We start from the raw sequence: 24,677 nt of genomic DNA on the forward strand, positions 1-24,677 counted from the left end.
CAATTAAAGAATATTTTTTCACGTTTTAATCCATGTCACCAGAATAAGTGACATTTTCTTACACTCTCCGCGTAATTTCAATACTTTTAATTTATCATTTCATCGGACATGTCCCTATTACTCTTTCCATTTTTCATCATTTCGTTTCCTTTCAGTCACATTAAAATTAAAAAAAAGAAATCACCAGAAAATATACTGATCACACGTTTCCCCTGTCTTCGAACAGTTCGTAGAAGTATCTCTCCAACATTGATTTACTGACGTTTTCCAAGTCAATCAATCAATATTTCACCGTCATTCCTCCCGCAGCCAACCCTGCACTCATAATGCATAAACGTGGGGGGATATTCAATTCATTGGAAGGAACTAACTTTTATTTCTCCCCTGTACGAAAGTAATCGCAAAAAGAGCGCAAGCGTGGCGTTACCTCGTCCCTTCGAAGTTTCGTCATCAAACTCTGTCTCTGTCGTGTCCTTAGTATCACTCGGGGTGCACTCGAGCTCAAATGATGCAAAAATTGGAAAGCGCGAAGAGCGCGTCGTGTCTCGCGACAACGGTTCACGACTACGAGGTGAACGTGAATTTAAGCATTCAGTGGACCCGCTGGATTTTGAAGCCGATCGGCGTCTGGCCGAACGCCACCGACGCCTCCTTAGCAAAGAAATACTTTTCTCGCTTGATAAACGCCATTTGCTACAGCCTCATCTTTTTCCTCTTGGTCCCATGCAGTCTTTACTTGGTCCTCGAGGTGAAGGACGTTTACAACAGAATCAAATTATTCGGCCCGTTGAGCTTCTGCGTGATGGCGTTCCTGAAGTATCACCTTTTGATCCTTCACGAGGGTGACATTCTCGAGTGCGTGAAACGCATCGAATGGGACTGGAAGAACATCACGTACATTCAGGACAGAGAGCTCATGATAACGTACGCGAATTTCGGTAGAAAGCTAGTCGTTATATGCGCGTTCTTCATGTACAGTGGTTTTGCCTTTTATTACGTCGCCATACCTATCAGCGTCGGGAGAATCATCGCGGAGGATGCCAACGTGACGTTCATCCCCGCGGTGTTCCCCTTCTCGAGATTCATCGTTGATACTCGATACAGTCCCGTGAACGAGATCGTGTTTTCCCTTCAATTGATGGCCGGCTGTCTGATGCACAGCATAACGTCGGCGGCTTGCAGTTTGGCTGCCGTGTTCGCCGTGCACACTTGCGGCCAGATGGAGGTGTTGATGAGCTGGCTGAAACACTTGATCGACGGCCGATCGGACATGTACAGCAGCGTCGACAGCAGGATCGCCAGCGTCGTGAGACAACACGTTCGTATATTGAAGTGTGTACAAATTTCCGACTTTGGTAAAAATTAAAACGGCCGTTCTTTCCTTCTGAATCGAAACTGCGAATATTTTTAACTCTCCGTGAGTTCGAGATATGATTAAGTTTGAATTCAGAGCATCGAAATACCTCGTAAAATTTTGGTCGTAAAAATTTGGAGACTCGGACTCCTCTCCCGGATTTCAAAATTGCGACAATGTTAAAATAATCGAAATTAAATTTAAAATTAGAAACAATTAAAATGTTAAAATCGTCGTATTATAAAATAATTGACCACTCGTATTGAAGTTAACTCGGGTAACATCGTTTCAATTAATATTAAATCTTATTTCAGGTTTCTAGCGCTTACAGAGAAGACGCTACAACAGGTGTCTTTCGTAGAATTCTTAGGTTGCATGTTGAACATCTGCCTTCTTGGTTACTACGTTATTATGGTATGAGAATGAGACACATATTTCAATAAGTCATACGCTGACCTGGTGCACAGTTGATCCTATGTTTCAGGAATGGAGTTCGAGTCATTTAACCAGCGCTATAACATTCTTTATATTACTGATATCACTGACGTTCAACATCTTCATATTTTGTTACATAGGCGAGCTGGTAGCGGAACAGGTTAGACATTCTCTGCATTAATCTTTTCACTTAACTTCTATATCATTTTTTCCAGTGTAAAAAAATTGGTGAAACATCGTACATGGTCGACTGGTATCGATTAACAGGGAGCAAGAAGCTCTGTTTCGTACTAATAATCTCAATGGCCAATTCGTCGATTAAACTGACAGCTGGAAATATGGTTGAACTCTGCCTAACCACCTTCAGCGACGTAAGTGTGAAACTGTTCGATTGATTTTCATAAATTTGTCACTTGAAAACGTTTGTCACGAAACATTTGTTTCTTAGATTGTGAAAACAGCGGTCGCATTTTTGAACGTCTTGCGAACGCTGACATGAACGTCCCTTACAGTAAAATATAGTTTAAACATTCCCCGTGTAACGTCTTTACGTCGTAATAAAATTTATTTCAATTGTTATTTATTCATTGCCATTGTGTTATAAATTAAATTAATATCTTACACCAGTTCTAATCTTGGAATTCTTGAGTCGCAATATCCCGGGACTTTTTAATAATGTATCAAAAACACGTGTCTCCAGTGTTCAATTGATAAGAAAAATTTGACAAACACCAATTGCACCACACGTACCGATTTTTCATCATTTCTCAAAATTTCTTTTGTCAAGAACACGTAAAGAGAATAATCTTCGATCACTTTAACAAATAACATTACTCTCTTTAACATCATTTTCATAGTTGTAGAAGCACGCGCATCCCGAAAGTAAGATTAAGAAAATAAGAAAAATCTCCTCGAAATGAAAATTCATCCCTTACAAACTGATTTCCCCAACCTGTTGCGGGACACGCAACACATTCGTGGACTACTGACGCTCGGCAAAAAAATCAATTTATCGATGACCGTGGCTGTCATCAACCCCACCTTACTCATAATGCATACAGGGCATAAGCAACAACTCAGAAGGGGTCGAACCCTCTTTGAAAAATATTAAATGCACTTTCGTTCTCCCTTTCGATTACGGGCGCAAGCGCAGTATCATTTTCCATTTGAATCGTCATCGAGCCACCAGCGTTTAGTAGCGGGCGAGCTGTTGAGCATCGACGATGCAAAGACAAAAGTCCGTCATGACGAAGCGCGGCCACGAGAAAAACTTGAAGCTGAGCATTCAGTGGAACCGTTGGTTGCTAATACCGATCGGCGTTTGGCCGAATTTGCGTAGATCGATAGCGGGGAAATACTTCTCCTGGCTGATTAATATCATTTGCTTCGGCTTAATCGGCTTCATGCTCGTCTCCTGCGGCCTCTTCCTGCTCATGGAGGTGAAACAAGCGTACAATCAAATCAAAATGATCGGCCCGCTGAGCTTCTTCACCATGACGTTCATGAAGTACTATCTGTTGATACTTCACGAGAGTGACATTCGCGAGGGCGTGAAACGCATCGAATGGGACTGGAAGAACATCGAGCACCAAGATGACAAAAACATCATGACAGAGCACGCGAGTTACGGAAGGAGATTAGTGACCATCTGCACCTTCTTCATGTACAGCGCTTTCGCGTTTTATTACCTGGTCGTGCCTCTCAGCATGGGAAGAGTCGTCATCGAGGATGCAAACTTGAGTTTCATCGCGTTGCCATTTCCCGCGTCGAGCTTGATCGCCGATACACGTCGCAGCCCGAGCAACGAGATCGTCTACACCATCCAAGTCCTGACAGGTGTGGTGATGCACGCTATAACATCAGGGGCATGCAGCATCGCCGCCGTTTTCGCGGTGCACGCTTGCGGCCAGATGCAAGTGTTGATGAATTGGCTGAGTCATTTGGTTGACGGCCGGTCCGACATGAGCAACACCGTGGAAGGAAGAATGGCCACGATCGTCACCCAACACGATCGGGTACTGAAGTGAGTAAAATTTATTTATTATTAGTTGTAGTCTTGCTTCTCGTGGCAAGTTTCTTCATTCGAAAGATTTTTTTTTTTTTTTTTTCATTTGCGTGAAACTTAATACGTCAGGATATCATATAGTATCACAGTCAATATTGATTCCCATACGCGACGTTTACTAGAAGTTATTTTTAAAAACTTTTAATTAGTAATTGGTAATATATATGTATAATTTAAAATTGTATATATATATAAATATATATAAATATTTATGTATTATAGTATAGCATAGTATAGTAAAATTTAAAATTATATATATATAAATATATATAAATATTTATGTATTATAGTACAGTATAGTGTGTGTGTGTGTGTGTGTGTGTGTGTGTGTAATTTAAAATTGTATATATATATATAAATATTTATATATTATATTATATTATAGTATATTACATTACAGTATAGTATAGTATAGTGTATATAAATTAGTATATTACATTACAGTATACTATAGTATAGTATAGTATAGTATAGTATAGTATAGTATAGTATAGTATAGTGTATATTACATTACAGTATAGTATAGTATAGTGTATATATATTAGTATATTACATTACAGTATACTATAGTATAGTATAGTATAGTATAGTATAGTATAGTATACTATAGTATAGTATAGTGTATATTACATTACAGTATAGTATAGTATAGGGTATATATATTAGTATATTACATTACAGTATAGTATAGTGTGCATACACACACACACACACACACTAACACACACATGTGTCAACAATTAATAATTAGTAATATATATAATTATACTATATTATATTATATATATAAATTATGTCATGAACGAAGAATTGTCAATGTTATTATTGTTAGAATTTACAACTATGAAAATGATCAAAAAGCCACGATCAACCGTCATTCCTGAAATATTGATACTTGCTCCAGTTTCCATTAAATTCGAAATTTTTGAAACTTATACACTTAAAAATTTCGAAGATCTGAGAATTTAAATATGCGACATTCGGTTCGTTCATGTGTCACATCGACGATTGATAATTTATATTAATCAATTTCAGATTTATGGCACTCACCGAAAGAGCGATTCAACAAATATCGTTCGTAGAGTTTTTGGGCTGCATGGCGAATATGTGCCTCCTCGGTTATTACGCTATAGTGGTACGCACGCGACAAAAACTGTCAATGAAACATGCACGCGATTCTGCCAATATGAACTAATCTACTAATACACGCTTAACGTTATAGGAATGGAATCCGAAAGATTTAATGCTCACGATAACTTATCTGTCTCTAATCATATCGCTCACCTTCAATATTTTTATATTTTGTTATATAGGCGAACTAGTTGCCGAACAGGTACCTGCAATCATATTTATAAAACGAACTTTTAGTATAAAAAAAAAAAAGAAAAGATCGTTCGACTTGAAATGTGTATAAAAATAAATAATATTTAAAACATAGTGTAGAAAAGTTGGTGAAATGACGTACATGATCGACTGGTATCGACTATCGGGCAAAAAGAAACTTGGATGCATTTTGATCATTGCCATGTCCAATTCGTCAATGAAGTTCACGGCGGGAAATATGATTGAATTATCTATCAACACATTCAGCGATGTGAGTATCAAGCTGTTGCTATTACTTATCTGAATTTGCAAATTAACAAGTATGTCTTAAACGAATAGGTCGTTAAAACGGCGGTGGCTTTCTTAAACATGTTGCGAGCATTGACATGAGCATTTTTGTAACATAGACATTTATATTTGGTAATGTATAGACACTTGCCGTGTTAGAAGTGTCTATATACTAAATGATAAATGTACTCGTTTCCGGTAAAATGGGCTTAAATTTTAGTGAATTATATCTTAGAAAATGTTCTTTTTATTATTATAATTGAGGAGCTTTCTGAGAATAGTCTACAGATCTATGAGAAACATTGTACATAAAGAGAGTAGACAGTGTATATTTTCTAATTTAAATACCTTTCTCTTTCTCCGATATAAATATAAAATCACTATATACGATTATCAAATTAAAAAATTTGTGGCGTAAATTCGCCACTTTGTTTTGTATGTTCTTTTCCTAGAAAGCTCGCCAGCAAATTGCCAGAAAAAAGAAATCCGATCCTAAAAAAGTTAACAATAATTTCAAAAGGACTCTCGCACATCCAGCGATCAAACTAAACTCACTCACCGAGCAATCACCCTCTCTAAGCTAAACTCTACTTTTTTCGGTAATCACACAACCCACATATTACAAATTTCCACTCTTTTTCATTAACTTTACGTACGTACGAAACAAACAGAAAAGAAGGCAAATAAAAGTGACAGAATGTTATTACTTTTTGTCGACTCGTGCACCCATGCTGATCTATAGTCGGGAAAAAGATTCGCGTACGAAATGAATCCCTGAGCGAATCGCCAATATCCAACACGTTTCGTGATTACGAACATAGCAACCAATCGTTTGCAACGAACCGAAGCCTGGCCAGAACTTACCAAGACATCCAGAAATTATTCACGAAGCTGTCACTCGTTGATCAGTTTCACGGTCGCACACTGCATGTTGTACGTATATTCTGTGTGAGGATGAAATCATGACGACAAGGATGAACGCCGTTAGTCCAATGAACCACTGGCTGATGCGTGAATTAGATTAGACTGTTGTCTATTGACGAGAATCGGCCATTGAATCGTGCAGCGATTGCGAGCTAATACCGAAGAACTCGGGAAACGTGCATGTCTGCACTGTGTTTGCACAGCGGCATTCTGTTCTACAATTCGATTACAGGCCTTTAAAGGAGTAGTATTTCGCGTGAGCAATGACGATTGTTTTATGTATCAGTTATTATGCCCATTTTACGCGAGCTTTAAATTCAATTCGGTGAACGAGATCGTGTTCACCCCGCAGTTCCTTTCTGGATATTGTTATGGTAGATACTTGCGGCTTCACTGCTTTTCCTGGCGATGCACGCCTGTGCTCAATTGGATGTAATGACGGCCAGATTGATAGATACTGGAGGAAACTTCGATTTATTGGTTGAGCATCATCTGCGAACATAAAAGTAGGTAATTATTCAATGATTATTTACTTATGTGTCATTTATGGGTATGATAGGTTTATTATCTGTCGATTTATTTATTTATGTGTCAGATAGATTTATTATCTGTCGAAAGAATAATTAATCAACATTATTTTGGTAGAGATGGCCATTTGTTTCATAATAAATTTATTTATAATGAATTTATAATTTATAACGAATTTATTTACTTTATAATTTATAACGAATTTACTTATTCATTGTGGTTTTAAAATCGCCGTGTCTGCTCTCCCCGATCTACCTGTTTTGAATTTTTAATAATGGAAACGTAACGCTGGGGAGAACTCGTTCATACATTCTACTCTTCCCTACCCTCTACGAAACTTTACAGACAAACTTGTTTAAAATTGCAAGCATCGTGAACGGAGTGTACCTACCATCAGATTATAAAATATTTCAATTTTCTACATACACAGAAAATCTTTTATGTAAACATTCGAATGAAAAATTCAAGACTCTTCAGGAAACTAAAATTGATTTAAGAATAGACTTGCAACAGATTTATATAATAATAATTCATGAAATAACAAATATTTGCATGAAAATCTATATGCTAATAATTATAATGTGTTTAAAAAAAAAGAATTTATATATATTTCAGACTTACGAATTCTTCTTTCAAAAACTCCATCAAATACTTCTTGAAACAAGGCTCCACTTCAGAGGAAGCTGTTCGTGGAATGTTCACTCGGGTAATTTCAATCAATTTGCGTATTTCTTCACTCTGTGCAATAAAATCATTCCGATAACAGCAATTTGATGTTAAAATCGCAAACGCGTGACAATCACGATGGTCATACACGCAAGCGCAATCTGTCGAATCAGAACCAATTGTTTACACTTACGTAGTTAGTCTTGTGTTCAACCATGGAAAATATGTCACAAGAGTAACGAAGGCGGAGGAGGATTTGAAGTACGCCACGAGGTACGTGAAGCTATTTCTAGGTCCAATCGGTGCGTGGCCTGTTTCACCTTCCTCTTCTTTTCTTTCGAGAATTTTACTCAGAATAAGAAACGTTTTGTCGTACTTCCTGCTGCTCTTGATAATGGTGCCACCTCTCATGCACATGTTCCTGAAAAAGGAACAGCGTCAAGGTTATACTGCGTATCATGGGACCGACTATTAACTGCATCATGCAGTTCTGCAAATAGACGATTCTCTTGCGGCAAATGAGCAGGATCCAGAAAAGCGTGAACGCGATCAAAGAGAACTTGGCAAGTGCCACGGTGGAGAATCGGCTGATTTTTCGCTCGAAAGTGGAGATCCTGAGGAGAAGTGGTAATCGCTGCGATTACTATGTACGGTGGTTTATGCCACTGGACGATTCTTCCTTTTCTCAGAGGAACTATCGTCACCCCTGACGACATTACTATAAGATCATTAAATATAAAAATCCTCTGCGAGGAATTTTATAATTTTCGACGGACAAAAAGTCTGCAACTAATAAAATATTGTTTGGATTTATTATTTATGCAGTTGTTTCTACGACATTTCTTTTCTGTTGGTTTCTCCAATGAGAATCTAGATGAACGAGATGAACAAGCTGATAGATAAGAATACCACGTCAGAATATGCCTGAGATAGTAATTGAACTGAGGATCATAAATATCATTAAATATCAGACTAGGATGAGGAGGTAAGTGGAATTTTTCTGCAAATAAAAATTGTATATGATATATAGGCTGCGGATTTATGCACCTAAAATATGCAAAAATCAAATGAAAGCATTTCGTTTGTTTTTCGTGCATATTCGCACATTTTTCAAACATACTTGCGTTTCTATCCTACAAAATTTGTAGGATAGGACATCAGGCATGATCAATTATTATCATATGCGTTTTAGATTACTGGCGAAATAATTGAAATATTACTAGCTACATTTACCAATGTATGTAAGTATAAAAAAAATGAAAAATTCAATGTTCAATTTGATGTATATTTCAATTTAACTTATATCATAAATAATTTCCTCAAATGATAAAAACAAAATACGATATTTGAGCATTCTACGAGAGACTATTTAAAGATCTTACAATATTTGTGATGTATTATACCACAAGAAATAACGCAATTAAAAATTATATTGGAATGTGCTCTTCAAAATTATATTGAGACGTGTTGCGACAATGTCCTTGTTTTCCAATAAAAATAAATCATTTATTGAAAAGAAAAGAAATATTCTCCAACCCTCTCTGTGACTGCAATATTCTTGAAGCATGTTTGAAAAATCGAAACATTCTGTTCATGTCCCTCTATAATGTACACGAGAACATGACAATCATAATCACGCATTCGATCGCGATTCTACAATTTCCTATAACGATACCCTTTTGGGAAAATTCATTTCAAAATTTCTTGTTACAAAACTCTGTTTGGTATTAATAATCGTAATAGTTAATTCGTCGATTAAATTGGCAGCTGAAAATATAGTTAAATTATTTTTACATATTTAATTTTTTTTTATTATTAATTATTAAGTATTATTTGTTAAATAGATTGTTCAAACAACGGTCGAACTTTAGTACGTCCTTTAAAGTAGAATAAAATTTATTTATACTGTTAATTGTTCATTATATGATTGCATTATAAAATAAATTAATAATTTTAAATTGATATTATAAACCCCCTTCTCACGGTCGCCGAAATTTTGTCTTAATATTCCCTCAATTTTATTTAAAACGTTTTAAGTATATAATTGAAATTAAAAACAATCACTGTACATTACCTCTTCAGAAAAATCACATGTATCATCTCCTCTTTCTCTCCTCTGTCGCAAGATTGTAAAGCACAATTCTTCGCTCACTTTGACACTTGACAATATTCTCTCGTCTACAAACATTTTTTACTAACATCATTCTAACAGTTGTGAAAAACACGTGCGCGTGAAAGAAGAACCATGAGATACATAAAATGTGGAGAAACACGCTCTACACGAAGAAATACGAAAAGTTCCACCGAATGGGAATTAATTCTTCATAAACAGAAACCTGTTGCTGACCAGGCAACACATTCGTGCACTACTGACGCTCGACAAAAAAATCAATTTATCGATGACCCCATGCTGTCATCAACCCCATCCAACTCATAATGCATACAGGATATAAGTGGCAAACTCAGAAGGGGACGGACCCTCTGAAAAATATTACGTGCACTTTCTTTTCACCCTTTCTATTGCGAGCGCACGCGCAATGTCATTTTCCATTTGAACCGTCATCGAACCTGAAGAGCATTTAGTAGCGTGCGAGCCCTTGAGGATCAACGATGTGAAAGCAGCGGTCTGTCATGTCCAAGCTTGTTGAAATTTCTCACGAGAGAAATGTGAATCTGAGCATTCAGTGGAATCGTTGGTTGCTAATACCGATCGGTGCTTGGCCGAGCACGCGTGAAACGATAACAAGAAAATACATTCCTCGGCTGATTAATATTATTTGCTTCGCTCTCATCATATTCATGTTCGTGTCTTGCAGCCTGTTTCTGATCGTAGAGGTAGAGCAAGTGTACAATCAAATCAGAATGATCGGGCCATTGAGCTTCTTCATGATGACGTTCATGAAGTACTATCTGCTGATACTTCACAAGGACGACATACGCGAGGGCATCGAACGCATCGAATGGGACTGGAAGAACATCGAGCATCACGAGGACAAGAACATCATGCTACAGCACGCGACTTACGGAAGAAAGATAGTGGCTGTCTGCACTTTCTTCGTGTACAGCGCCTTTGCGTTCTACTACATCGCCGTGCCTGTCAGCGTGGGCAAAGTTGTCGCCGAGGGTGGAAATTTCAGTTACACGCCGTTACCGTTCCCCGCTTCGAGATTGATCGCCGACGTGTATCACAGCCCCAGCAACGAAATCATCCATTCCATCCAAGTCCTCACAGGCATGGTGATGCACTCTGTGACGTCAGCGGCTTGCAGCATCGCCGCCGTGTTCGCGGTGCACGCTTGCGGTCAGATGCAAGTATTGATAAACTGGCTGGGATACTTGGTTGACGGCCGGCCCGACATGAGCAACACCGTCGAAGGCAGGATGGCCACGATCGTCAGCCAACATGATCGGATACTGAAGTGAGTGAATATTCATTTGTTAGTTTGTTTTGCAGTGTAATATTTGTTTCTCACAGAAGGCATTTTCTATTGCTATATTATTAGTAAAGAATTTTTTTCCCGCATTTACGTGAAATTTAACCCCATGTTGATTTTCGTAGTTAAATTTGCCAGAAGTCATTTGAAAATTATTAAATTAGTAATTAACATGTGGAAATATGAATTATATTACATACAAACGAAATCAATACTTTTTTTTTTTCCTATTTAGATGAAATTTAACCCTTCAGGTCAGCTGGAATGACTCCCATAGTCAAGGTTACTAGAAATTATTAAATTAGTAATTAGTATATAGAAATTACGAATTATATGTAAATGAAATCAACAGGGGATCATTTACGACCAGTATTCAAAGCTACAAAAATTATTATTTCTAGACTAATGAAAAATTATTGATAATATGTAAATGAAATCAACAGGGGATCATTTACGACCAGTATTCAAAGCTACACAAAATTATTATTTTTAGACTAATGAAAAATTACTGATAATTTAAAAAAATTGTCAAAAAGCCTGGATTATCAGCGTCGTTCCTGAAGGGTTAATATTCGCTGCTCGAAAATTTCTCCAAGAGTTCGAAAATAAAAATGGTACTTACAAATTTTTCGTTAAGAAACTTTAAGTGTTTGAAAATTTCGAAGATTTGAAGATCTAAAAATTTTTATTAAAATGTTTTCTAACTCGCCGAGAACTTACGTATCGTAATTTACACTTGTCACATTTCAGATTTATCGCACTCACCGAAAAAGCGATGCAACAAATATCGTTCGTAGAATTTTTAGGCTGTATGATGAACATGTGCCTTCTAGGATATTACGCCATAATGGTACGCGCAGGACAAAACTGTGAAAATTTATTATCGAATATACGCGATACGAAATACATGTATATTTCTCTCAAATTATGTTATAGGAATGGAATTCGAAAGACGCAATGTTTGTGATAACTTACATGTCCTTAATGATGTCGTTCACCTTCAATATTTTTATATTCTGTTATATAGGTGAACTAGTTGCCGAACAGGTACTTGCAAATGATACTTTAATAATAAATCTTTCGCGCACAAAATTTCAACGAGAGCGAATAGAAACTGAATAATATGTCACAAACAGTGCAGCAAGGTCGGTGAGATGACATACATGATCGACTGGTATCGACTGACCGGCAAAAAGAAACTTGGATGCATTTTGATCATTGCCATGTCCAATTCGTCAACGAAATTCACAGCAGGAAACATGGTTGAATTATCCATCAATACTTTCAGCGATGTGAGTATCAAACTGTCAAGCTACTACTTATTCGAATCTGCGAATTAACAAACATTTCTTAAACGAATAGGTTGTTAAAACGGCGGTGGCTTTCTTAAACATGTTGCGAGCAATGACGTGAATATTTTTGTATAAATATAGACGCTCATGTTCGATAATATATAGACACTCGCTGTTAAAAGTGTTTATATGCTAAATGTATTTGTTTTCGGCAAAATGGGCTTAAATTTTAGTGAACTGTATCTCAAAGAATGTTTTTCTGTCATTAAACAATCGGCGAGCTTTCTAGAGGAAAGGCTACGATAAATACTGTATTGTATAGATATACTTTCTGACTGAATTTATTTTATAAATGTAAGAGCATATAATCAAAGGTGGACGATATTAACCACTTGCGCTGGCAACTGATTGCGGACCATAACGAGTGACCAAATACAATAATTCGTCGCTTTCTTTTTGAACTCGTCGGTACGCTATCACTGGATAGAAATTATTGAAAAGTAATAAATTTATTATTTGTTTTGTCTGCGTTATACGTAAATATATACTTAAAACTGAGGAAATATTGCAATTTTGGGACAAAAGAATTCTCGACGTACGTGGCACGTCATTTCAGCGCAAGATGTTAAAGGACTCGACTCAAATAGCAAAACATTACTACCTTATAGGTCTTTTTTCTAGAAAGCTCGCCAATTGTTAAAAAGGTCCTATCCTAAAAGGCTAACCAATGATTCACGAAAAGAAAATCCAACGATCCAAGTAACACTTACCGAACAATCACCGTCGATCTCACACCGTTGGACAACAGTCACACAACTCACGTGTTACAAATTTCCATCCTTATCCATCAACTTTCGTTCCTTCAACAAACTACATCCAAAATAAAGAATCGAGTACGAATAACGTGATACTATCATTCGCGGCCATCGCAAATCAGTCGACGACGCTTTCCCGGTTCTGTCTCAACATCGATTGATCACGTGCGTGTTCTCGGCGACGGTGCAACCGAACGGTCGGCACCATGGCGAACTACCGTCGACAGAAAAAAATTCGCGCACGCGCTATTTTACCATGGCACTGGAAATGAAACACCGGGCGAAACGTTCATTCGATAAACGAACCCCGCGAAGTTACCATGGTGAACCTGTGTGACGGGCCGCCGATATACAACGCGTTTCACGTCCGCGACTACGAGTACAGCATCCAGGTGAACCGTTGGCTCCTGCAGCCAATCGGTGCCTGGCCTAAGCTCACCGAGACGCACAGAACGGAGAAATTACTCTCGAGGATATTGAACGTCGCCTGTCACACGGTGATCATATTCACGATCGTGCCTTGCGTGATGTACATTCTGTACGAGGACGAGAGCGTCGAGGCAAGGATGAAGGTGGTCGGCCCGATGAGCCACTGGCTGATGGGCGAATTAAATTACTGTTGCCTGTTGATGAGGGGCAACGACATCGCCCACTGCGTGGAGCACGTTGAACGCGACTGGCAGATCGTGCAGAGTGCCAACGATCGCAAGCTGATGCTAAAAAACGCCAAGTTCGGACGTTTCATCGCGTGTATGGCCGCGGTGTGCATGCACAGCGGCGTTCTGCTGTACAACATGATCACGGGCTTTAAGAAGATAGCGTTCCACGTGGGGAACGACAGTTACTCCATGTATCTGTTACCGTGTCCGGTTTATACGAACCTGTTGGACGTTAGATTCAGCCCGGTGAACGAGATCGTGTTCGCCCTGCAGTTCCTCTCCGGGTTCATCGTCACCTCTGTCACGGTGGGTGCTTGCGGCTTGGCCGCCGTTTTGGCGATGCACGCGTGCGGCCAGCTGAACGTGGTGACGGCCAGGTTGAACGAGCTGGTGGACACGACGGTGGAAGAGAAACGGGAGGGACCGCAGGTTGCTCAGAGGAAGCTTGGAGTCATCGTTGAGCACCATCTGCGAACATTGAGGTATTCAGTTGGTTATTATCTGGCTGTCTGTTTCTCTTAACATTTATTTTATTTTCGTTGTATCGAAGCTAAGCATGCCTGTCATTCCTTGATGACTGTCTCTTTTCAGAATAGCGAAAACACTGAGAAATTTAAGTTATACATTCAATATAGATACGAAATAAAAAGAAAGTAATACAAGCAAGTTAATCTTTTATAATGCCTGAACTTTCTGTGACGAATTGATTATTTTATACATAATATTTACAATAAATTATAATATATTAATATTGTATATATATATATATATTTATGTATATATATATTACTTCACACTGATACTTCATATTACTTTCAGTCTTATGGAGTATATAGAGAAAGTTATGAATAAGATATGTCTCGTTGAGTTGGTGGGATGTACGATGAACATGTGCATGCTCAAATATTATTTTCTCACGGTACGTTGCAAAACACGAGTAAAAGAAACAATTCGCGCATTGAAGATGCTCTCGCAGTATCTTCTATTTAGAATTAACGTGATTTAAATAGTCAGATAATTTCTAACGTAAATAGATTAACGTTGCGTAAAGAACGGTGGCTGATACGTTGACTTTTCTACTTAATTCTTTACACGACACGTGTATTTTAATTTCTCAGGAAAAATCGAAAGAGATGTTAGTTGCATACGCTATCATATACGTATCTATGGTGTTTAATATATTTATATTCTGCTACATCGGGGAGATAATTCAAGAACAGGTAAGAAACGGCGGCGTCGAAGAAGATTCTACTAGTTGTTTTCAAATTGTCAAACCATCGACAGGGTAACAGAATCGGGGAGAAAGTGTATATGACCGAATGGTATCGATTACCTCACAAAACTTCTCTCGGTTTAGTGATGATCATTTCGAGGTCGAACATGGTGGTGAAAATCACTGCAGGGAAATTCATCCAAATATCCATAGCGACTTTTGGCGCCGTGAGTATCCGTAAAACACGTTATATGTGTACGTACACGTGTGTTTAAAGTGCAACTGACAGAATCTGACGGACAACTTAATGCACCGAGATTTTACATTGGCACTGAGTCGTTCACTGAAATTACAAACAATAAATTTTCACAGATGTATATTGGAATGTATTATACTTCAAATTTCTCACGTCACGTTAAAATTATAAATTTGAAATTTCGATTCGATATTTAGCTAGAATTTTATTACGCCCGATATACACGAATATTCTATTTTTCAGGTGTTTAAAACATCTTTCGCGTATCTCAACATGATCCGCACGATTGCGATGTGAACATCTACGTAGCACGAGGGATACTAACTCGAACAAACTTCTGCTGTAGACCTTTTTACGTACTAAACCAAAAAAGAAAGAAGTTCGTTATTACTCACGATACGTTAGCACACTACTGTCACGAACTTTCGCCAATATTTTTGTTGGTCAAGGTTACTTCTCGAATAGTCGCCAGAAGATATCGTCCCCTATTTTATTATGAGTTTCACTTGTACCCTAATGTCCACCTATATCATAAGAGTAAAAAAGCGGTATAGTTACAAACTATAAATCACAATGAAAAGTATTGATGGCTATCTCCGTTTAAAGAATATTTATCGATAAACAAATATGAAATTCGTGTCATTAACACGTTGACTGTCGAAAAATTAAATTTTTTCTGATGATCGACGGAACATTAACACGTCGATTATCGGCATTTATAAAATGACATCAGAAATTAAAATTTTGAGGTTGTCAACGAATAAAATATAAGTTTATCGCATTAATCGAGCAACGTTATATTCGTGATATACTATTAACATTAAGATAAAGAGTTTTAGTAATTTTATTTCCCGCGATATTAAAAATCTTATTAACCAATGCGAATTCGAAAAAGATTTTTATATAATAATATATAAAATCTTAATATATATTATTAATAATATATATTATTAATATAATATTAATATACAATTAATATGTAATAATATATATTATTAATACATAATATAGATAAAATTCGACGTACAGTCAATGTGTTAATATCACTGTTAAATAAGAGCATCAAACAGAGAGAAAAAGAAATTCACTTTCGTCCTCTAACATCGAGATTAGAAATGACTCTGACAATACGACATCGTCTTCCATCGGTTTAAGGAATCGATTTCATAAATATTTCCCTGCTTCGTTGAAATATAACTCAGTAAACCAGACGAGACCCTGCTCTGTTACGTGACACGCGTCCTACGATTCCCACGATTACTGACAACTTTGTAGACCCGACAACTTCTCAAATCTATCCCTGCTTTCTGGCTAACAAATTCTAACAAATAGACAGATCGATAGGCTACTGAAAAAAAAAAATTGCGCAAGCGTTGAACAACTCTCTGCTGTTACCTGTTACCCTCGCGTACAGCAAGCAGTTCAACAGTTACCGTAACTTCGGTACGGATGAGCCGTCGCCATGAACGCCAAGAACCGCAGCGACTACAGTCTCCAATTCAATCGTTGGTTCTTGAAACCGATCGGTGCCTGGCCACGTTTCACCACCACTACGAAACGCGAGAGAATCGTCTCTGTAATTTTGATCGCCTTTTGCTACACTACCCTGCTCTTCAGTATAATCCCCTGCGCGGCATACCTAATTTTCGTAGACAACAGCTTTTACAGGAAAGTGAAAATATTCGGCCCTATGGCTCGTTGGATCTTCGGTGGTATCCACTACACTAACCTGTTGTTCCTTGGCAAAGACATTGGTCAGATCGTGGAACATCTGGAGGACGACTGGCGATTAGTGACGAAAGACAGAGAGCAACGAGTAATGTTGAAGCACGCAAGGTTCGGACGACTCGTGTCGATTGTATTCGCGATCTTTGTTCACAGTGGTGTCATGTCGTACTGCATAGTAAGCGCGAGCCACACGCGTGCCGTCCGATTCGGTAACGAGACGAGAATCATCCGCTCGTTACCTCTCGCCGTTTACACCAAGATGATTCCAGTCGACACGAGCCCGACGAACGAGATAGTTCTCGTGATGCAGTTCTTCTCGGCATTCATCTCCGACTCTGGCGGCATTGGATTCTACACCCTCGCGACTGTTCTAGCCGCCCACACGTGCGGTCAGTTGAACGTGCTGGCGATCTGGATCAACGACTACGTGAACGAGTCTGGAAACAAACAGGAGGGCAGCCCCTTTAAAAAAATCGAAAAGATCGTGCAACATCACCTGAGAATACTGAAGTATGATCATTCTTTGGCATTTTCATCGACCGATGGTTCGACTGAGAGTGGTCGTTTATATTTGTATCAATTACAGTTTTGTAGCACGTATAGAAGACATCATGACCTGGGTATGCATGACGGAGTTGTTTCGATGCATATTTGCTATATCTATGCTCGGATATTACACTGTTATGGTAACGGAATATGAGATACGTGTAATGTTTGTTGTATAAAGTAATGTTTGCCCAACCGTGTTGAGTAACACGATATAAAGTATGTATCTGAATGTACAGGGAGCACCAGCTTTTTGGAACAGGTACTCCCGATACAAACCAACAGAGAGAATGCGAGAGCTTTCTGGGAAAGAGTTGTTTAAAAAATATGAAATGTGAAGGGGAAACAGAAAATGCTAACGAAGTTTCATCCAAAAAGGTGGAATACCCTGTATATCACATATCATACATGTGAAAACAGGTTCATATTTGACATCTCACAAACACTCAATGTTCCAACTAAAACTTTTTTTTTGTAAATTCATCAACTTCAACCTAAATGTAATCATAGACTGAATTTCTATAGCTTATAATTACAAGAACCACTAGAGAGATTATAAAAACTATGCATACGTGTAACATTCTCTTCATCTCTGAATCTCTCAATTCCGCGCGAGTGCAAGAGAACATCAAGCATCTAATTCGATAGTAAACAGAAACTTCAAATCATTTTCGGAAGATACGAATGACTTGTTTCTAGGAATGGGACAATCACGATGCTCGAAGCCTCATTACCTACTTCATAATATTTTCATCGGTGACTTTCAACACATTTGTATTATGTTATATTGGTGAACTTCTAACAGAACAGGTACCAGAGACTCATTACCGCGAAGATATTTAATAATAATCAAACCAGGGAATCGACGATTAATCGAATAAGTTGTTAACAGTGTATGAAAGTCGGTGAGATAGTTTATATGACAAACTGGTACTACTTGCCCGTGAAAAAAATCCTCGAACTGATTTTGATCATCGCACGATCGAGTATGGTCATTGAACTGACTGCGGGGAAGATAATTCAGATGTCTATTCACACGTTTGGTGATGTAAGTCGTATTATTTCTAACGATGTCCATCGATCTTTGAAAAATTATGAAACTTGTTATTCCAGGTGATGAGATTGGCCTTCGCGTATCTGAATGTGTTGTTGCAAATGACGTGATTAACAAACTATTAACAACATTCCTACTTGTACACTTTTATAAGTAAAGTTGTAGAACTTGAAATAGAAGCAGCTGTTACACGGCTTAAAGTCTTATGATTATTCGATCAACGTCTACAATCTTCTCAGCGTTTTATCATTTCGTTTCCCTGGCCGTCATATTTCTCTTCGTAACGTCGTTCGACGATGTCAGGGTCAAGTCCCAGAGGTGGGTACGCACGCAAACGACTGCACCAACTGTCAGCTTTGCACGGGTAACACTTTTAACAATTCGTTTACAAACACGTACGGAGACATGGAAGAGAGTATAACTCACCGTAACGGCACATAACCCACGATACCAACCAATAATTTCCAAGTTTGTTACCTAATTCCATATTAAGCAGAAACAAAATTCTACCGACTAGACGAATCGATCGATAAACGATTACCTAAAAAAAAAAACCTTGCGCAAGCGTCTCCGTGCAAACTCTCGCGAGTGAAACTACGACCTCACTTCACCATGACAAACCAACCGGTGGCTATAGAAGCGAACAGTGTAAGTAACGCCTACAGTGACTACAGTATCCAACTGAATCGCTGGTTTCTAAAACCGATCGGTGCATGGCCGTATTCCTCCACAACCACAACGTACGAAAAAGTCGTCTCCGCAATTCTGATTGTTCTATGCTACGCAAGTTTACTGTTCAGCATAATCCCCTGTGTCGCTCACTTAATCTTCGTAGATGAGATCTTGTACAAGAAAATAAGAGCATTCGGCCCTATGGGCCATTGGGTGATCGGTGGCATCTGTTACACCAGTCTGCTGTTTCAAAGGAAACGGATAGGTGACTGCGTGAAACACATAGAAGCCGATTGGCGAACAGTGACGAAAAGCAACGAGCAACAAGTAATGTTGAAACGCGCCAAGTTTGGCCGATACGTGTCGAGCATATGTGCGATCTTCGTGCACGGTGGCACCTTGTCGTACTGTATAGTAAGCAGGTCCATTACACAGACCATTGACATCGGTAACGAGACGAGAACGATCCGCACGTTGCCGCTCAATGTTTACAACAAGATGATCCCTGTGGAAACGAGCCCTGCCAACGAATTGGTTTTCGCGATGCAGTTTCTATCGGCCTTCATCTCCAACTCCAGCGGCATTGGATTCTACGTCTTCGGGAGTGTTTTAGCCGCCCACGCTTGCGGCCAATTGGACCTGCTGGCAATCTGGATCAACGACTACGTGAACGAATCTCGGGACAAAATGAGGGGCACTTCCATTAAAAGACTGGAAATGATCGTGCAACATCACCTGAGAATATTAAAGTAAGATCATTTCGACTAGCGTCTCGAAAGTGGTTGTTTATATTGGTATTAATTACAGTTTTATAGCACGTATAGAAGAAATAATGTGCTGGATATGCATGATGGAGTTGTTTAGATGCATATGGGCTATATGCATGCTTGGATATTTTATTATTATGGTACATAATACATAAATGTATCTTTTTATCGTATGGCTAATTTTTTTAGAGCGATATTGAACAATTCGATGTGAAGCTATTTTTGTGAGTGTCCTTTAGAACGAGATTTTACGGCTCGTTTTGTGAAAATAAATGAAGAAAACGACTAAGATTCCAATAAAAATAATTTATCAGAAAAATGTAAGATGCGAAGAAAAGCAGATGTGCTCATTGCTATAATAAGAAAAACAAAAGAACTTTTTACCAAAATTTTGAACCATTATTTTTGTCTACATCATAAATATAAAAATAGCTTCATGTCTCATTACTCGTAATTATTCATATTTAAATCATGGACTTTTATGCAAATTTACATTTTTGTAAGCAAAATTAAAGGGAAATTCTCTCTTCGCATATTGCATAAAACTCCGAGCGCAATCGAAATTCTTACACAACTTGAAAATCGTATTTGCATCGTTTCCACAAATTTTTCACGGCACGCCAACGATCAATCCTGACGAAATTCGAAACGTTCCCCAAAAATGTGAATGGACTTATTTCTAGGAGTGGTCCGATCACGAAGTTAAAATTCTGGCTACGTATTTTATAATATTTGCATCAGCGACTTTCAACACATTTCTATTGTGCTACATGGGTGAACTGCTAACGAAACAGGTACCAGAGACTCATTAACGCGAATATGTCTATCAACCAACACCGGGGAATCGACGATTAATCGAATGCATTGTTAACAGTGTCTGAAAGTCGGTGAGATAGTTTATATGACAAACTGGTACTACTTGCCCGTAAAGAAAATCCTCGACTTGATTTTGATCATCGCACGATCAAGTATAGTTATTCAGCTGACTGCGGGGAAGATAATTCAGATGTCTATTCACACGTTTGGTGATGTAAGTAGTATTATTTCCCACATCCGAGGATATCCATCGCCCTTTGAAAAATTATAAAAACTTGTTATTCCAGGTGATGAGATTGGCCTTTGCGTATCTGAATGTGTTGTTGCGAATGACGTGATTAACAAACTATTAACAAATTTCTTTTTACTTGTATACTTTTGTAGGTGAAGTTGTAGAAATTGAAATACAGACAGATGTAACGCGGCTTAACGTCCTTTGATTACTCGATCAACATCTGCGTTCTCCTCGACGTTTTACCATTTCGTTCCCACGCCGCGTTATAGTTTCCTTCGTAACGTTATTCAACGATATGACGGTCAAGTCCCAGAGGTGGATGCGCAAGCTAATCACAGCACCAACTGTCAACTTTGCACGTGCACACAACCATACAAGAGAATATCACTTATTGCATGCACATGTTGCACGGCTGTAACCAATAATTTCCAAGTTTGCTACCTAGTTTCATATTAAGCAGAAACAAAATTCTACCGACTAGACGAATCGATCGACGAACGACTACCTAAAAAAAAAAAAACTTGCGCAAGCGTTTTCGTGCAAACTGTCGCATGTGAAACTACCACTTCACTTCACCATGACAAACCAACCGGTGAGTATAGAAGCGAACAGTGTAAGTAACGCTTACATTGACTACAGTATCCAACTGAATCGCTGGTCTCTAAAACCGATCGGTGCTTGGCCATACTTCTCCACAACCACAACGTACGAAAAAATTGTCTCCGTAATTCTGATCGTCCTTTGCTACGCTATTTTACTGTTCAGCATAATCCCCTGTGTGGCCCACTTAATCTTCGTAGATGATATCTTGTACAGTAAAATAAGGGTGTTCGGTACTATGGGTCACTGGTTGATCGGTGGGATCAGTTACACGAATCTACTGTTTCAAGGTAGACGCATAGGTGACTGCGTGGAACACATGGAAGCCGATTGGCGAATAGTGACGAAAGACAGCGAGCAACAAGTAATGTTGAAACGCGCCAAGTTTGGCCGATACGTGTCCATCATATGCGCGATCTTCGTGCACAGTGGCGCGATGTCGTACTGTATAGTAAGCGCGTCCAATACGCAAACCATTGATATCGGTAACGAGACGAGAACGTTCCGTACGTTGCCTCTCAGTGTTTACAACAAGATGATCCCAGTGGAAACGAGCCCAGCCAACGAAATAGTTATCGTGATGCAGTTTCTGTCAGCATTCATCTCCGACTCCGGCGGCATTGGATTCTACGTCCTCGCGAGCGTTTTAGCCGCCCACGCTTGCGGCCAATTGGACGTGCTGGCGATCTGGATCAACGACTACGTGAACGAGTCTCGTGACAAAAATGAAGACGGTTCCTTTAGAAGAATCGAGATGATCGTGCAACATCACCTGAGAATATTGGAGTAAGATTATTGCGTTTTATCAACTAATGCCTGGAAAGTGGTTATTTAAATTGGTATTAATTACAGTTTTATAGCACGTATAGAAGAAATAATGAGCTGGGTATGCATGACGGAGTTGTTTAGATGCATATTGGCCATATGCATGGTTGGGTATTTTATTATTATGGTACATGGTACAAGATGTACATACTGTATCTATTTATCGTATGGCTAATTCTTTTAGACTGACAATGAACAATTCGATGTGAAGCTATTTTCGTGAGTGTATTCCCGAACGAGAGTTTACGGTTTGTTTTGTGAGAATAGATAAAGAAAACGATTGAAATTGCAGTAAATTGAATTGTCAGAAAAATGTAAGATATGAGGAAAGCAGATGTCTGATTACCATATTAAGAAAAAGAACTTTTTACCAAAATTTCTAAACAACTATTTTTCTTGTTTATACGTACCATTCTCTACATCGTAAATATAAACATAGCTTCATGTCGCATTACTCGTAAGCATTCATATTCGAATCTTGTACTTTCATGCAAATTTACATTTTTGTAAGCAAAATTAAACGGAGATTTGTTCCTTAAAGATTGCAGCATATATTTTACGTTGAATATTTTATGCATTTTTTCATATTTGTATACTCCCTCTTTGCGTATTGCACAAAACTTCACGCGCTATCACTCTAGAATCAGATTTGCATTGTTTCCATAATTTGACACATCAACGATAAATCCTGACATAATTCGAAACTTTTCCCAAGAATATGAATGTACTTATTTCTAGGAGTGGTCCGAGCACGATGTTCGAAATCTCGCTACGTATTTTATAGTATTTATATCAGTGACCTTCAACACATTTGTATTGTGTTATATCGGTGAACTGCTAACAGAACAGGTACCAGAGACTCATTACCGCGAAGATGTCTATCAACCAGTACCGGGGAATCGACGATTAATCGAATGACAATTTGTTAACAGTGTCTGAAAGTCGGTGAGATAGTTTATATGACAAACTGGTATTACTTGCCCGTAAAAAAAATCCTCGACTTGATTTTGATCATCGTACGATCGAGTATGGTCATTGAACTGACTGCGGGGAAGATAATTCAAATGTCTATTTACACGTTTGGTGATGTAAGTCGCATTGTTTCCTATGTCCAAGGATGTTCATCGCTCTTTGAAAAATTATGAAACTTGTTATTCCAGGTGATGAGATTGGCCTTCGCTTACCTCAATATATTGGTTCAAATTACGTGATTAATCCAATTCATAACGAATTCCTTACCTGAATTTTTTAGTAAGTACAGTTGTAGAACTTGAAATACAAACACGACTTATAATTAATCGCCTTATAATTATTCAACCAATGTCTACGATCTTCTCGGCTTTTTATCATTTCGTCCCCTCGCCGTTATAGTTTTCTTCTTAACGTCGGTCGACGATGTCAGGGTCAAGTCACAGAGATGGGTACGCACGCTAATCACAGCACCAACGCCAGCTTTGCACATATAATATTTGCAACATTTCGTCGACAAACAGCCACAAAAACATAGAAGAGAATATAACTTATTGCATGCACATGTTGCACGGCAGCAACCATTAATTTTCAAGTTTGCTACCTAGTTTCATATTAACCAGAAGCAAAATTCTACCGACTAGACTAATCGATCGACAATCGATTACCTAAAAAAAACTCGTGCAAACGTTTCCGTGCAAACTCTCGCGAGTGAAACTACCACTTCACTTCACCATGACAAACTAACCGGTAACTATAGAAACGAACAGTATAAGTAACACCTACAGTGACTACAGTATCCAACTGAATCGCTGGTTGCTAAAACCGATCGGTGCTTGGCCATATTTCTCCACAACCACAACGTACAAGAAAATCGTCTCCGTAATTCTGATTGTCTTTTGCTACGCAAATTTACTGTTTGGCATAATCCTAATTAAGTGTGGCTCACTTAATATTCGTAGACGATACCTTGTATAGGAAAATAAGAGCTTCTATTGGTCATGGTTGGTCGGTGGGATCTCTTACACCAATCTGCTGTTTCAAAGGAAACGCATAGGTGACTGCGTGAAACACATAGAAGCCAATTGGCGAATAGTGACAAAATACAGCGAGCAACAAGTGATGTTGAAGCGCGCGAAGTTTGGCCGATTCGTGTCGAGCATATGTGCGATATTTGTGCACAGTGGTGTCATAGCGTACTGCATGGTAGGCG

The 24,677-nt window shown here is 38.4% G+C and overlaps 6 protein-coding genes across 6 annotated transcripts; all 6 read left to right on the plus strand.

Annotated features, from left to right (window-relative positions):
* Positions 1-468: 468 nt before the first annotated feature.
* Positions 469-2,324, plus strand: LOC122532416 (odorant receptor 22c-like). The gene is made up of 5 exons (XM_043661181.1): positions 469-1,332; positions 1,669-1,768; positions 1,839-1,949; positions 2,005-2,160; positions 2,238-2,324. Exons 1-5 carry the CDS (start codon positions 506-508, stop codon positions 2,286-2,288), a joined length of 1,245 nt encoding a protein of 414 aa, XP_043517116.1. The 5' UTR covers positions 469-505; the 3' UTR covers positions 2,289-2,324.
* Positions 2,325-2,636: 312 nt separating this feature from the next.
* LOC122532478 lies at positions 2,637-12,532 on the plus strand. The gene is made up of 10 exons (XM_043661270.1): positions 2,637-3,812; positions 4,890-4,989; positions 5,077-5,187; positions 5,293-5,448; positions 5,517-5,555; positions 10,203-11,002; positions 11,768-11,867; positions 11,954-12,064; positions 12,154-12,309; positions 12,380-12,532. The coding sequence occupies exons 1-10, from the start codon at positions 3,013-3,015 to the stop codon at positions 12,428-12,430; spliced, it is 2,424 nt and encodes an 807-aa protein (XP_043517205.1). The 5' UTR covers positions 2,637-3,012; the 3' UTR covers positions 12,431-12,532.
* Positions 12,533-13,289: 757 nt separating this feature from the next.
* On the plus strand, positions 13,290-15,760 carry LOC122532444 (odorant receptor 4-like). Its single transcript, XM_043661214.1, has 5 exons — positions 13,290-14,265; positions 14,603-14,702; positions 14,902-15,003; positions 15,068-15,223; positions 15,496-15,760. Exons 1-5 carry the CDS (start codon positions 13,445-13,447, stop codon positions 15,547-15,549), a joined length of 1,233 nt encoding a protein of 410 aa, XP_043517149.1. The 5' UTR covers positions 13,290-13,444; the 3' UTR covers positions 15,550-15,760.
* A 1,182-nt stretch (positions 15,761-16,942) lies between these two features.
* Positions 16,943-18,716, plus strand: LOC122532479 (odorant receptor 4-like). Its single transcript, XM_043661271.1, has 5 exons — positions 16,943-17,490; positions 17,567-17,666; positions 18,226-18,336; positions 18,419-18,574; positions 18,640-18,716. Exons 1-5 carry the CDS (start codon positions 16,943-16,945, stop codon positions 18,688-18,690), a joined length of 966 nt encoding a protein of 321 aa, XP_043517206.1. The 3' UTR covers positions 18,691-18,716.
* A 432-nt stretch (positions 18,717-19,148) lies between these two features.
* On the plus strand, positions 19,149-20,247 carry LOC122532480. The gene is made up of 3 exons (XM_043661272.1): positions 19,149-20,001; positions 20,060-20,159; positions 20,209-20,247. Exons 1-3 carry the CDS (start codon positions 19,193-19,195, stop codon positions 20,245-20,247), a joined length of 948 nt encoding a protein of 315 aa, XP_043517207.1. The 5' UTR covers positions 19,149-19,192.
* A 1,400-nt stretch (positions 20,248-21,647) lies between these two features.
* LOC122532481 lies at positions 21,648-23,706 on the plus strand. The gene is made up of 5 exons (XM_043661273.1): positions 21,648-22,456; positions 22,523-22,622; positions 23,234-23,344; positions 23,428-23,583; positions 23,656-23,706. The coding sequence occupies exons 1-5, from the start codon at positions 21,648-21,650 to the stop codon at positions 23,704-23,706; spliced, it is 1,227 nt and encodes a 408-aa protein (XP_043517208.1).
* Positions 23,707-24,677: the final 971 nt, after the last annotated feature.

The sequence above is a fragment of the Frieseomelitta varia genome, unplaced genomic scaffold (genome assembly GCF_011392965.1).
Source record: "Frieseomelitta varia isolate USP_RPSP 00005682 unplaced genomic scaffold, Fvar_1.2 scaffold_455, whole genome shotgun sequence".
Lineage (NCBI taxonomy): Eukaryota > Metazoa > Arthropoda > Insecta > Hymenoptera > Apidae > Frieseomelitta > Frieseomelitta varia.

Bases quoted from the DNA above. Each gene is read 5' to 3' on its own strand.
- LOC122532416 (XM_043661181.1), top strand. From the start codon at position 506: ATGATGCAAAAATTGGAAAGCGCGAAGAGCGCGTCGTGTCTCGCGACA. The intron at 1,333-1,668 runs GTGTGTACAAAT...ATCTTATTTCAG, and splicing joins CAACACGTTCGTATATTGAA to GTTTCTAGCGCTTACAGAGA. The intron at 1,950-2,004 runs GTTAGACATTCT...CATTTTTTCCAG, and splicing joins GCGAGCTGGTAGCGGAACAG to TGTAAAAAAATTGGTGAAAC.
- LOC122532478 (XM_043661270.1), top strand. From the start codon at position 3,013: ATGCAAAGACAAAAGTCCGTCATGACGAAGCGCGGCCACGAGAAAAAC. The intron at 11,868-11,953 runs GTACGCGCAGGA...ATTATGTTATAG, and splicing joins TAGGATATTACGCCATAATG to GAATGGAATTCGAAAGACGC. The intron at 12,310-12,379 runs GTGAGTATCAAA...TTAAACGAATAG, and splicing joins CCATCAATACTTTCAGCGAT to GTTGTTAAAACGGCGGTGGC.
- LOC122532444 (XM_043661214.1), top strand. From the start codon at position 13,445: ATGGTGAACCTGTGTGACGGGCCGCCGATATACAACGCGTTTCACGTC. The intron at 14,703-14,901 runs GTACGTTGCAAA...TTAATTTCTCAG, and splicing joins TCAAATATTATTTTCTCACG to GAAAAATCGAAAGAGATGTT. The intron at 15,004-15,067 runs GTAAGAAACGGC...AACCATCGACAG, and splicing joins GGGAGATAATTCAAGAACAG to GGTAACAGAATCGGGGAGAA.
- LOC122532479 (XM_043661271.1), top strand. From the start codon at position 16,943: ATGGCTCGTTGGATCTTCGGTGGTATCCACTACACTAACCTGTTGTTC. The intron at 17,667-18,225 runs GTAACGGAATAT...ACTTGTTTCTAG, and splicing joins TCGGATATTACACTGTTATG to GAATGGGACAATCACGATGC. The intron at 18,575-18,639 runs GTAAGTCGTATT...TTGTTATTCCAG, and splicing joins CTATTCACACGTTTGGTGAT to GTGATGAGATTGGCCTTCGC.
- LOC122532480 (XM_043661272.1), top strand. From the start codon at position 19,193: ATGACAAACCAACCGGTGGCTATAGAAGCGAACAGTGTAAGTAACGCC. The intron at 20,002-20,059 runs GTAAGATCATTT...TATTAATTACAG, and splicing joins CATCACCTGAGAATATTAAA to TTTTATAGCACGTATAGAAG. The intron at 20,160-20,208 runs GTACATAATACA...TAATTTTTTTAG, and splicing joins TTGGATATTTTATTATTATG to AGCGATATTGAACAATTCGA.
- LOC122532481 (XM_043661273.1), top strand. From the start codon at position 21,648: ATGACAAACCAACCGGTGAGTATAGAAGCGAACAGTGTAAGTAACGCT. The intron at 23,345-23,427 runs GTACCAGAGACT...ATTTGTTAACAG, and splicing joins GTGAACTGCTAACAGAACAG to TGTCTGAAAGTCGGTGAGAT. The intron at 23,584-23,655 runs GTAAGTCGCATT...TTGTTATTCCAG, and splicing joins CTATTTACACGTTTGGTGAT to GTGATGAGATTGGCCTTCGC.